Source organism: Chenopodium album, chromosome 2, assembly GCF_948465745.1.
Source record: "Chenopodium album chromosome 2, dcCheAlbu1.1, whole genome shotgun sequence".
In the NCBI taxonomy this organism is placed as follows: domain Eukaryota; kingdom Viridiplantae; phylum Streptophyta; class Magnoliopsida; order Caryophyllales; family Amaranthaceae; genus Chenopodium; species Chenopodium album.
In genome coordinates this window covers 5,167,683-5,180,807 of record NC_137835.1, presented here as the reverse complement: position 1 = coordinate 5,180,807, position 13,125 = coordinate 5,167,683, and the positions used below count along the sequence as shown (strand labels likewise).

At 34.2% G+C, this 13,125-nt stretch overlaps 1 protein-coding gene across 1 annotated transcript; it reads left to right on the top strand.

Moving 5' to 3' along the window:
- Window positions 1-1,774: 1,774 nt before the first annotated feature.
- LOC145580695 (bifunctional protein FolD 2) lies at window positions 1,775-6,774 on the top strand. Its single transcript, XM_081637822.1, has 5 exons — window positions 1,775-1,989; window positions 4,050-4,233; window positions 4,345-4,502; window positions 4,608-4,820; window positions 6,259-6,774. The coding sequence occupies exons 1-5, from the start codon at window positions 1,894-1,896 to the stop codon at window positions 6,487-6,489; spliced, it is 882 nt and encodes a 293-aa protein (XP_081493948.1). The 5' UTR covers window positions 1,775-1,893; the 3' UTR covers window positions 6,490-6,774.
- The last annotated feature ends 6,351 nt before the right edge of the window (window positions 6,775-13,125 follow it).

Sequence of the window (13,125 nt, the reverse complement as noted above, 5' to 3'; positions counted from 1 at the left end):
TTTAGCCATTTGTCCATTATTAATTTATGATCGAATATGATGCTCTAACTTATTCTATTAAGTACAGAGTAGTAAGTAATTATGTTCAAAAACATTGTTCAAAATTCTGATTTAATAAGTGTTTACGAAATAAGTATTTAAGAGTTCTTTATCCAATACATACGATATAACGAGATACAAATTTAGTCTTAATTAAGAGTACTATTTTGTCATATATAAGAGATAATGAGATATGAATTCGAGGAATCATAGGATCATCTATCAATGTTTTAGTATCATGTTCTAGTATTACTCGATAGTCGATACTATTCTTGGATGAGGTCATAAGTTAAGTTTTGAGTTATGCTTGAATGCTTGATTCAACTTACTAGTGAGATGGACTTCTATAAAAATAAGACGTTTAAAGTAATATAGAACTATAATTTTTTTAACATACAAAATAAATTACTTATTAATTTAGCATAGTTGGTCAAAGTAATATACTCCGCACTTTGGACATATGTTTTGTTATCTTCTATATCTAGGATATCCTTGTCTTTTACAGTTTTATGAGAACGTATGCAAGTGGGGTTGATGGTAGGGACATATTACCAAATAAGGAAATGAAACCATGCATCTTTAAGGGACATTCAAATATAAAATATGAAGCAAACAAATAGGAACATAGGAGATATTTGATTTGCACCAAACAATAGTCAATACTCAATAATAAAATAAATTTATAAACATGAGAAACCAAAAGAAAAGACAATAGAGCTTAAAAACACAAGGATTTACATAGTTTGATCAAGAGATACCTTCCACAAGTGAGAATAGAGAGCTTTACTATATCTTCATTAATTGGAGAAAAGCAAACAAGGAGATTTTTAATGTGGTTTAATAATATTATCACTAAATTGTTTCTTTTATATCAAAATCAAACCTTAATAATACCCTAAATTATGTCCTAATCGATAACCTTATAGTCATCATGACTCATGAGCAACATTGAAAGCTAAACAATAACAGGGAACTGGGAATATCTAACCAGGGCAGGCGGGCGCGGCTGCGAGGGCCCCAAATTGTAAGCCCAATATATGTACAAAAGTAATTTTTTTTTTTTTTTTTTTTTTTTTTTTTTTTTTTTTTGAAAGGGGCATTAATTTGATACGGAGTATTTATCTTCTTCAATCAACGACCAACAAAACTAGTTTCATACTACTTCAAGTTAAAAAAAATATTTTTTTAAAAAAAAACTATTTGCATAGTAATTCATATTTTGTTTTTTATGAGTATTGATGAATTTTCCTTTAGGAGTATATTTAAACTTAAGCCGGGCTAAACAAATATGAAATATAATAACAAGTGTTGCGCTAATATATGATTTTTTTGTATACCCGAAGAGTTTTTTAAAAGAAAATAATTAGTTAATTATGGCCTAATTTTTATGTTCGTCCATAAAAATTTCAGAAAAACGAGCCTTACCAAATCATGCAAACATGGAATTGAAAATATTGATAATTTCCATTGGGTTTACCTAAAGGTTCTACCTGAGAAATGTTTGGTTGAACAATTGAGCATTCCTCTTGAATCATACGGCTCCCTTGCTTGATTTCAAGGCACAATCTGATCTGTTTATTATTTAAAACACAGAATAGACCAGACCTAATCAGAACAGACCGAACTAGACCAGACCGTAGAAAACCAACTTAGTCTTGAACAAGTAAACCTACTCGGACCGTCGGACAGGTGAATTTCCTCCCCCGTCTTGCTGCCTGAGCACGTGTTGTGCGAAATGACATAATTACCCCTTCTAAAAGCCCTCTTGCACATCGAAGACAAATTATATCCAGAACTAAGCTCCGTGGATCACTTCTGAAGAATCAACCGCATATTCAGATAGATTCAATCAAAATGTCTGCAAAAATTATCGACGGAAAAGCCATTGCTCAGACTATTCGATCCGAAATCGCCGATGAAGTTCGTCTTCTCTCTCAAAATCACGCTAAGGTATCTTCTTTTTCCTTTTTTTTTTGGGATTTATTATTATGACTGCCTAATTTATTGTTCAATTGTCCACATTTTTCTCCCATTGATTTTAATTCTGTATTAATGCTGAGTAATCTGTCTATATGAATTCATCATTTTGGTTGCTATGTTTTGAGGATTGCAAAAAATGTTAAATTATGAGTATGCTAATTTAGTAAATTGTTGGATTGAATAGAAATTCAGGTATTTTAAGAGCTTGATATGTGGTGGAAATTTGGTATTGACCTAATTTTGTAAGTGTTGAAATTTGTATATTTCATACTCATATAATTGAGTAGCTACAATTCTACATAAGCCAATGGAATGACAAATGGATTATGATATGCAGTATCATAGAATACTAGTTTAGGGTTGCTAAATTTGATTATGATATGTGGTTTATACTATTATTTGTGAATCTTGCTAGCATTTCGATACTGTAATTCGATGATCAATGCAGAAATGATTACCACTAACTCACTAAGCATGCAAGGCATTAGGGACTAGGGAGTGAAGTGGAAGTTCCCAAATTACCGGGGTGTTGGGATTTTTTCGATTTGATTAGCAATTGTTGTAACAACAATCTCTGAGGTATATTGGTAATGTATTTTAGGAGAAATGGTTTTGTACTTCACAAATTCATTTTTTGCACTTTTGTGTGGTCACAGTTCCTATGCACCATTCAGAGGGTGACTGCCAAAAATTATACTGGTATTAGGACTACTACGAATCCTGGGTTGCTGCAATCTCGAGGCATACTACGAATTTTAATGAGGAATCGGGTGATACTTGTGCCGTATACACTTGTAGGGTGGGTGGGGGCTTGCCCATTTTTGTATGAATGACATAGATTAAGGTTTTGATTTTATTAGGGTTGTTCTTTCTAAATGTTTGTGGCAATGCATAGTAGGTAGTAATAAGTGGTGGCAAAAATCAATAGAGAAAGACTCTTAGTTGGTTGTGGAGATGCTTTATCATACTTTTACACATGATATCTGGCGTAGTATCTATGGTGTTGTAACAGAAAACTGTTAAACTGTTTATTGCGAATTACTGTTGTTGAGTTTGTCTTGCTTCCTCTAGCAGTAGAAGGAGAGATTACTGAACCCAAAACAATATGATAAAACTAGAAAATTTATTTTGGGCTTTGCAGTTGACAGTTGGAATGGAGATTTCCTATAGAACTACACAATGTGTAATTATTATGTTGTTCAATGCTGGAGAGAAATAGCCAGAGCCAGACTTTGTAAAGATTGCTGATGTAGGGAATAACTTAAAAGTCTTAAATTTGTAAAGCGTCTATACAGATTTTTTGGTGCCTTATCTCGGGTCTTCTTTACGTTACCGTCACTGTTTAGTTACTTTAGTATTCAGCTACTAAATTGTTCTCTAGAGTACTAGTACAAGGCTACAAGAGCTAGCACACATAAGAAAGATAGGCAATCCTGATCTTGCTATGTTGTTTACTTATAAATTTGTTGTAGCTGAAATGGTTATAAGTTTTACTTGCATAATTCTATTGTTGTTCTGTTGTTATTTATTCTGAACATATATCGCACTATTGCAGCTTTCTCCATTTGCTTCTTCCCCACATAAAGAATGCTTGTTCTGATTTTTTATTTTTTATTTATATATATATATATATATATATATATATATATATATATATATATATATATATATACTTCCTCCGTTTTTTTAATATTGCACCACTTGCTTTTTAAGGAAGTTTCACAAATATTGCACCATATCCATTTTAGGAAAAAAATTATTTGTATTCACAGTATAAATACCTAATATACCCTTGCTTTTCAACACTTACATTTTATTTTGTGTATACTATCACATGGGCAACTTTGTATTTCTACCTTTCTCTCTCATCCTTTTTTCCACTACCAAAAAATTTGTGCCAATCTCTTATGGTGCAATAATAAAAGAACGGAGGAAGTATATTTTTTTTTTTTTTGGTTTTGTTACGAAGGATGTTTGTTCATCCCTTTATTGTGGGTTGAAATTATGTCATGCATGCTTAATTTGTACAGGTCCCTGGACTGGCAGTAGTCATTGTGGGCAACAGGAAGGATTCTCAAAGCTATGTGAATATGAAAAGGAAAGCATGTGCTGAGGTGGGGATCAAGTCCTTTGACATAGACCTTCCTGAGCAAGTTTCAGAGCCTGAATTGATCGCCAAGGTTCATGAGTTAAATGCAAATCCTGAAGTACATGGTTCGTTATTTTTGTAAGCAAACTTGATACAGTTTTCGTGCATATTGAATTTTATTCTTCTTTATTCTTGTTGCTCACTAGTTTACTACTTTTCTTATTGGCACTTTTCAGGCATACTTGTTCAGCTTCCATTGCCCAAACATATAAATGAAGAAAATGTTTTAAGTGAAATAAGCATTGAGAAGGATGTAGATGGTTTCCATCCTCTGAACATTGGAAAACTTGCAATGAAAGGCAGAGACCCCCTCTTCCAGCCTTGCACACCAAAGGTGTTTGATTCAATTTCTAATTGATTCTTGCAACATTGAACTTAATTTTTTTGTAAAATGGGCACTGTCCAGATCTTTGCGCTTACAGAAATTCATTTTTGACAGGGCTGTCTTGAGCTTCTGTCTCGAAGCGGCATCAGTATAAAAGGCAAGAAGGCAGTTGTTGTAGGTCGTAGTAATATTGTTGGATTGCCGGTTTCACTACTCCTCTTGAAAGCAGATGCAACCATTAGTATTGTCCACTCTCGTACAACTGATCCTGAAAGCATCATTCGTGAAGCTGACATCGTCATTGCTGCGGCAGGACAAGCCATGATGGTATATAAGATCTCTTCTCCCCTTCTGCTGCGTGCCTGTTTGATAATTGTGACCAGTAATCTCAGACTTGATACTCTATCTCCTTCATTTTTCTTTCCTTTTATTTGTGTGAAGAAAGGAAAGAAATTTTATTGCTTATAAAAAGGAACCGTAACTTACTGAAGTCATTGGGGAGAGATTAATTTCTAGGAACAGCCTTTTTTGATACCCAATGAATAGAATCAATAGATATACTCTGTAGAACCAAACTAACTAATTTATAGGTTCTCAGACCAAGACCACCAAGTAATCACATCTGTTATCATTCTTAGGCATAATTATTGCTCCATAAAGCTTCATCTCTGTGAGTCCATATGCTGTGCAATGCTCATCTTTTGAGCCCACTGCATTCAAATTTTGAGGTCCACTGGCATATTTTTCCAGCTAACATAGCATATACTCTTAATTCCAAGCCAAAATTGCTATCAGCAGACCTTACTGGAGTTTATCTAAGCTTTCAATGTCTTCCACAAAGTACAAGAAATCTAAATCATAGACCTCTCTGCAGCTTTAATCTGTCAAGCATAGTTAGCCAGCACCAAGAAAAACTACGCTTTGGAAAATTATCCCTGTATCACTTCCTACTTCCCAGCATGGCAACATATTTTTCTATGCACTTGAATAGCCTCTTTTCTCTAGCTGGTTGATCCAACTAATTATTTCCTATTTTCCTTGATACCAGTATACCAAGAATCCCCAGCCACAAGTATTTATATTCAGCTCCAGCTAGCATGCGTTGGAGTTTGCTAACTCAGCTAATATGACCCCTGAAATCAAATGGGACTGATCCATATGTTTGGGCCATGTGCCAAACATACTTATCCATGGACCATGCCTGTCACGTTCCATTTTAAAGCAGTCTATTCCAAACATACTTACCCATGGGCCGTGGCTGATCAGTGTGTAGTCCCAGCGTTTTCTGCCCAGCAAACAAGCTCCCTAACAACTGGAAGAGGCCTCAAGCTTATTGGTTTTCCATCGTGCAAATATATTCAACACACCATTTATAACATACGAGAATATTATAGGGGCTACTCTGGTTGTAATGAAGAGTAATTCAGACAATGATTTACCTGCCCTGAATCTTGCAATAACATCTTCAGTCAGATTACTGGAGTTTATTATTCCTAGATTTTTCACTTGTCATTGGCAATTCTTTCCTAATAAATTCAGTGATAATTTTTATCTTTATGCTAGCTGCAATCTAGTGAAACTATGTGAGAGCAATAGGTTCTGCCTTTACCCTTCATAACAGCTTTGTTATCTGCCCAGTTCCCCCTGGTTAGCATTTGCAAATCTTCCCCTGAAGAAGTTTAAGCTACCTTTTTCTATTTCTGTATTTTATTTATTTATTTATCTATTTATTTATTTGATTTTATTAATCTTCCTCTAATTTCAGATTAAAGGTGACTGGATCAAGCCTGGTGCTGCTGTGATTGATGTGGGGACAAATGCAGTGGATGATCCAAGTAAGAAGTCAGGTTACCGTCTTGTGGGGGATGTTGATTTCCATGAAGTTAGTAAAGTAGCAGGATGGATTACTCCTGTCCCTGGAGGTGTTGGACCCATGACTGTAGCCATGCTATTGAGAAATACTCTGGATGGTGCCAAACGTGTGATCGGGCAATGAGACCCCTCATCAAGGCATAACACCCCTCATCAAGGCATGTCCCATGCTATTCCTCCTATTAAGTGTTCAATAGAAATTTGTCTGTGATTATCTGGTTCTGGTTTTGGTTCTGTTGATTTCGCTCATGTTTCATTAACAGTATTACATTTAGACTCTTGTTGAAGTATCATTTCTCACAAGTAGAGTGGTGCTGTCTGTATTGTTAGGGATCAGTACCCTGTTCAGGGAATAAATTGTGTAATTTCTGAAGAATGTGATATTAAATGATGTATTTGTCTCTCTTGATGTAATGCTGTTCTTAGCAATGCTCTTAGATAGGAAAAATTAAAATTTGAAATAATTATAACAAACCAAACTTTGAATGTCAAAACTCTGGGGTTCTGCCTTATATATTTTTTGCAATAGGATGAAAAAGATCTAATTGCTGTGATCTATCATAATTCTCAAGTCTCAATTCCTTTCCAAAATCAAGTAAAAATCAAAATTGCAACCCTGTACGCCACAACTATCCAAAGAAAGTCGATCCTTCAATTCAAAAATCCAAATGCCCCGGGGCATAGTAATAAACTAATAATGTCCATGCGAAGCTGAAAATCGCATATTTTCTTCTTCATTATAGCGACCATTGAAGACTTTGCCATCAACACTATCCTTGCTTTTCTAGAAGTAAGACTGAGAGTGGGTGTAACAGCTAAATGGATATAAGCATAATATCTGATGTTGAGTAGTACTGGACGAAAGTGGGTCACTATGGAAAACCAACAACAGTGTGGTCAATTTTGGGTTGTACTTTGTTATAATGATGTTGGAAGCTCATAAAAATCTCCCTTCAATAATAAATCACCATCAAAATTACAAATTCAAGCTTCCAATCAAGTATCTTAGTGTTTTGCCAAATTCTCTCATCTCTTGCTAATCACATTTTGGGAGTTGCAAGTTGGAATGTGGTACCCTGTGTTTCCAGGGGGGTTAAGGTTAATCCTATCCTCAAGTTTTTCCTCAAAAAATCCTTCATTAATGTATAGACTTCCTGAACCCGTCGGATCTTGTGAACTAGTTAAACAAAACCATGCAGCGAATTGTGCTCACCCATCCATCTCATATAGTAGAAATATTGTTTCTGATAAACCAAATTATATAATTGTATTATTGTTATTAAAATCCCGATTTAAATCTTAGAATCTTACGATTTTACGATTCATTTATATCATACGATTCGATTTACGATTCTACCCCGATTTTACATATTTTTCTGAACTAGCGAAATCCTTACAAGTAAAAAACATGTTTATATAGGTTTTTATAAATAAATATTGCCAAGTATTGATTGCTTAATGGTTAAACAACTATTATCTATCAATAATTAGGTTTCAAACTCATAATTTCAATATATTTAATTAAATTTATATTTGACGTCTTGATTATGCATGTTGGTAGAATCTTACGATTCTACGATTTGATTTTACGATTCGATTCTGATAGCCCCTTCCGATTCAAAGTAGAATCCCGATTTTAATAACTTTGACGGTATATCTATTGACATTCTAGGCTTCCTGGATAAAGTTGTCTAAAAATTCTAAAAGGCTCACAATTACTATTTTGCTCTGCCGATTAGGATTGTTAATCAAAGTAATCCAGTTTGGGAACAGAAGGGAATAGGTTCATCTTAAAAAAATGCTGACATTCCTTAGCTTTTGAGGTCAATTCATCAAAGAATTTGGACAGGCTTACAGGAGTAGTATGCTATTTTACTTCTTGCTCTTGGTTTTAACATTGCCTCTCTAGAATGACACCTTACAAGTGGATCATCCGGAACATGTTCCGTTCGAGTTGATTATGTTTGGATCATATTAGGATGATGACTCATTTGATCCAAATTTGAATCTCTTCTACAATTCCATTTATAATATTGAATATTTTGAGTTTGTTAAGATCGTATTCTCAGATATGACTCAGTTTTGCCAAGTCTATCTAGACTGAATTGGAAGTGTGATAAGAGACTTCTGTTAGCTTTGATCACATTTCTAAATGCTTATTGCTATGCCCCCACTACCAAAAAGGGAAGGAATTGGGTATTTTCGTGGGCCTAGGTGTAGTGTACTACTGTTCCACAATCCCAGCATAAAAGTTGCGGTTCTCACTACTCAAGTCCTCAGTCTTTGAATGTAAGTAGTGCATATGAGAAGCAACTTGAACCCCACCTTAGCTAGTTGGGAGTTTGCTAGCTGATATCGCTTGAAATATCAAGAGGATTCATTTCCACCCTTATTCTAGCATTCAATAATTGGATCTTAGTCTTAATTAATTCATGCCATCTTTAATCATATGTAGTTTTGTAGGTGTAAAACGGTGAAGGAATAGTTTTATTCATCCGGAAAATCAAGCCACACTTGGGCCATGTTTGGTTTGATGTAAAAGGTTTTCATGGAAAATGATTTTTCCATTTTTTCCCATTTTCCTTTGTTTGGTTTGTTAAGAGGTGGAAAACAATTTTTTCAAGGGTGGAAAATTTCATCCTTAATGATGGAAAACATTTTCCTTCCCAAAATAAGGGAAGCTATATTTTCCTCTCTCTTCCTTGCCTCCTTTTTTACTTCCATCTCATTCATCCTTACATTTCCACTCCTATTTTTTATTTTTCTTGAACTTTTCTTGTATGCAACCAAATAAAGGAAAACTAATTTGCAATTGTATTTTTTCTTGAAAATATGTTTTCCATGAAAACTAATTTTCCATTGAAAATGTTTTACGTTAAACCAAACGGGGCCTTAGTTAAAATGCCCAAGGAAATTAAAATTGTCTACCAAAATGCCTTCATCCTGAAACAATGCTCAACATGAGATAAGCAATGGGTTTTCTCATTCGCAAAACATTACAAACAACACAAGTTAGAAAAAGAACTAACCAATACAATGATACCCTCAAGGAGTCAAGGATCTCAACTACAATGCAAAAAAAAAAAAAAACAAAAAAAAAAAAGCCGGAATCGAGTAGGTGATAAACTAAAGCTTACTGATTGGTAAATGGAACAAGTGAACAACCGAACAAGTAGGTAATAAAGCTTAGCCTCAACTTGCTATGGTTAATTCACTTATTGAACCTCTTAATCAACAATTACTCTTTCTATTCCAAATTACTTGTTTCACTTTGACTAAACATGCTTGCTATTGTATAAGTTTGGCCATCAGTAACTTCAACTATCTATTAGTAAAAAAGTTTTAATATTTTGAGTATATTACATTAATATAAGGAAAAATTGCTTAGAATAATCCAACCTTTGCCTCATCCGTCCAAAATAATTCCACCATTTGATTTTATATCAATAATCCGACCTTTAATTCCAATACGCTTTAAATGGTCCCAAATGGTCCTTTAATGCCAACCCAACATATACTAATATTTTTCATTTGTTAGCAAATGATGGTCAAAGTGGGGTGTGTGAACAACGCAAAAACTCAAAGTAATGGAGTAACCCGAGACAGAATATTTTAATAACCAACGAGTACAATGAGTATTATATATAAAGAAAACGTATCAGAAAAGCCAATCTTGTAGATATTAAATATAATGGCTCTGCTAATCCTCCACTCTTGATTGCCTATTATGACAGCATGGCAAAAAACTTATGCTTGAAAGAATGTTAGTAGTCCTTACTAAGGCTGATGTTTGTTTTGCATTATCCGAAAAACAAAAATAAAGTTTCCATTAAAAGGATAAATGGGGGCAGCATTTGATCTCCATTATCCCAAATTAACATTAAATTTTGATAGGTTGCTGTTCCACTTGGCTTAATGCTCTATGTACTGCATGTTAAATCAAAAGTACGTAAATTAAATGATTTTTTTATTAATTGAAGAGTAATGCTGATTTTCTGATTATCTATAATTAAGTTGTCAGTGGAATCTAATTAAATGATCAGATACCAAACAAACTCCATTAACCACATAAAAATGAGAAGAAATTGTTATATAGGAAGTTAGTGGAGGACTTGAGGGGTAGTTGTACTATAGTGGATGTACTAATTAGCCATATTTAGGCTTTTTTGAGTGGCATATAGAAAGGTGTTTACAGACTTGTTTTATGAAGAAACTAACTACACCTCAGCCATGAGAGTTGTCATATGATGCCATTTAGATAAAGATAGTTGCTGTGGTATCTCATATGGTTTTGGTGGTACATCGTACATGTTTGTAGTGATACTTCGGGTGATTGTGGCAGTATATACAGAGTATTAATTGTTTTATTGCACTTTAGATGACTGAAGGTTTATTTGATGGTTGTGAACTTGTGGTGGCTGGAATATGCATAGTTTGGTGCCTCTAAACAAAAATGATGATTTTTTTTTTTTTTTAATTATTCTAGTTGTGACTTGTGAGACAATATATCGTGCAGCCTGATTTTGAGGATTGGAAGCTGATAATGAATAACACAACTTTTAATGTTGAGAATACAGAAATGAAACAATGCAAATACAGAAATCTTGTAGATTGTAGATTTTTATCATTCCAAATTAACTAAAATTTTCAATTTGTTCCAATTAGAGAACAAATTCTCAAATTTACATGTTATAGTTTAAGACATATAACGAACTGCAAGCAAAGCTGACTAGCTGAGTGGCGATTGCATTAGTACGTGTTCCATGACCAAAACCGAACTGATATTCTAGTTTTAGTAGCTAAAAAAGAGATGTGAAAGCACTTTGTTTTGGTTTCACTTTCTTCTTCAGTCTGCAAAAGAAAAAGAGATGCAAGCACTAGCTAGGCAAAGCAAGATGGATGGGTCCCCCATTTATTTGTATATGGAGTTGAAGGAAGTCTGTAGCATGTGATATTCCACTACTGATGCTAGTGTAGCTATTAGCTTTGCAATGGTAATGATCAGAAGATAAGAATTGTACCCTTACTAGCTGTAGGAGAAAAGTGTTGAACTTTTTCGCCCCCTTTTCGGGGTTATTCTCTTGAAACATAAGGGTGCTGATTAAAGTCAATAATGGAGGTTGCATCACAATGCTTTACTTTTTTTTGGTTGTGTAGAAGGCCGGAGGCACTAAAGATTTTAGTCTTGACCACCAGGCCTTATCGCAGGATGAGCTTTTGTGTATTAGGTCTTTTGACAAGTGCCTCAGACATACTCCTAGAGTTAAATCCTTCACAGTTTTGACAAAGTTTTAGTAGATTATAGTTAGGGTATATTTGTTAAATATGCTTATGTAGTTTACTTAGCTTCAAATAGGAGTGCAATTGCCTTCATCAGAGACATATAGATTTCTGCATCATACATGTTCTGAGAATTGCTCAGTTATTCGATGCAAAAACACTGGTCGTGTACTCATGTGTGCTACAATGTAGAAAGATCTCTCTTGTTCATCTGTTTGATAATCTGAGCTTCATTTCGACCTTCTCCTAACACTTACTCTTGTCTGCTTCTTTTTGTTAAAATAAAATATATGGTGGATTTTGGTTGACTTACAAGACGAAGAGATCATAGTATAAACAAAATGTTTGGTGTGTGATTTCAAAAGTGTAAAAACTACTACACTGCTTGGTTGGATAGCACCCATTAAACTTTAAATCCTCACTAGTAGTATTTCACATGGGGACCGAAGCATAGGCGGCAACCCATTCTGTCGCATGCTGACTTTGGTGACACTGATTGCAAAACATATCTCATATTTTTTTCTGATATAATTAGATTTATTTAATAGTTTTCATAAAATCGACCAATTTCTGAGAACAGAGATGTATGTAGCAGTTAGCTTAGCAGACTGCTTGAATTCTGAGTTTTGAGCATGCTGGTAATATGTCTTAGAAATTACGCCATCAAATGTAGTTTTCCTTAGCGGCAGGAATTAAGACATGAACTACATATCTTGTTTAGGCCAAGCCATGGATCTTACTCCATAGAGTCCTGATAAGCGATGATATAGACAGTATTCAGCTTTATTTATTTATATATAAGCAAAGAATGCTTAATTACCATTTTTGTGATTAATACTATAAGTATGAAAGTCATTACGCTGCTCAATATTTATGAAAAGATTCAATTAACTATTCAGAATCGAATCAATGTTTGTTTATAAAGTTGATCTTAAGGAGTTAAGATATGGCAGATTCTTATTCATTTTTATTCTGCTTAACTACTCACAATTTGTACCAGTAAACTCCAAATTTAACTGATCATAGTTTCGAGTAATGATCACAAGGAAGGTGTCTTTGTGTTTGCCTTTGATTGTTTATGGATTACTGCATAAACTGGATTATTGTTGTTCTATGCTTTTGTATCATTGCTTGTAGCATAAAACATATTTCGTATTTGTAATAAAATGATGTATACTGTGAACTCTCTCTGCACAAGCAATGTATATCCTTGGGAGGACCGAGTAGAGAGTAAGAAGGATTATAGGGTTACTAAGAATTTAATGTTGAAGACAGCACAAAGTACACTAAAAAGTCTAAAACAACTACATTCTTGGGAATTTAAAATGGTCCAAATAGTAGGGTCAATAATCTTCTCTTTTCCATGTGCCTTAACCAATCTAGTGCCAGTAACACGCTTTAGGGCCCTCCCCTGCAAGAACCAATCCCTATAAATACCCATTTATCTTATCATTGGTAATCATCTTTTTTTGATTTTCAA

Excerpts from the sequence above, each read along its gene's own strand:
- LOC145580695 (XM_081637822.1), top strand. The coding sequence starts at position 1,894 with ATGTCTGCAAAAATTATCGACGGAAAAGCCATTGCTCAGACTATTCGA. Across the intron at positions 4,234-4,344 it reads TGCAAATCCTGAAGTACATG|GCATACTTGTTCAGCTTCCA; the intron begins GTTCGTTATTTT and ends GGCACTTTTCAG. Across the intron at positions 4,503-4,607 it reads TCCAGCCTTGCACACCAAAG|GGCTGTCTTGAGCTTCTGTC; the intron begins GTGTTTGATTCA and ends CATTTTTGACAG.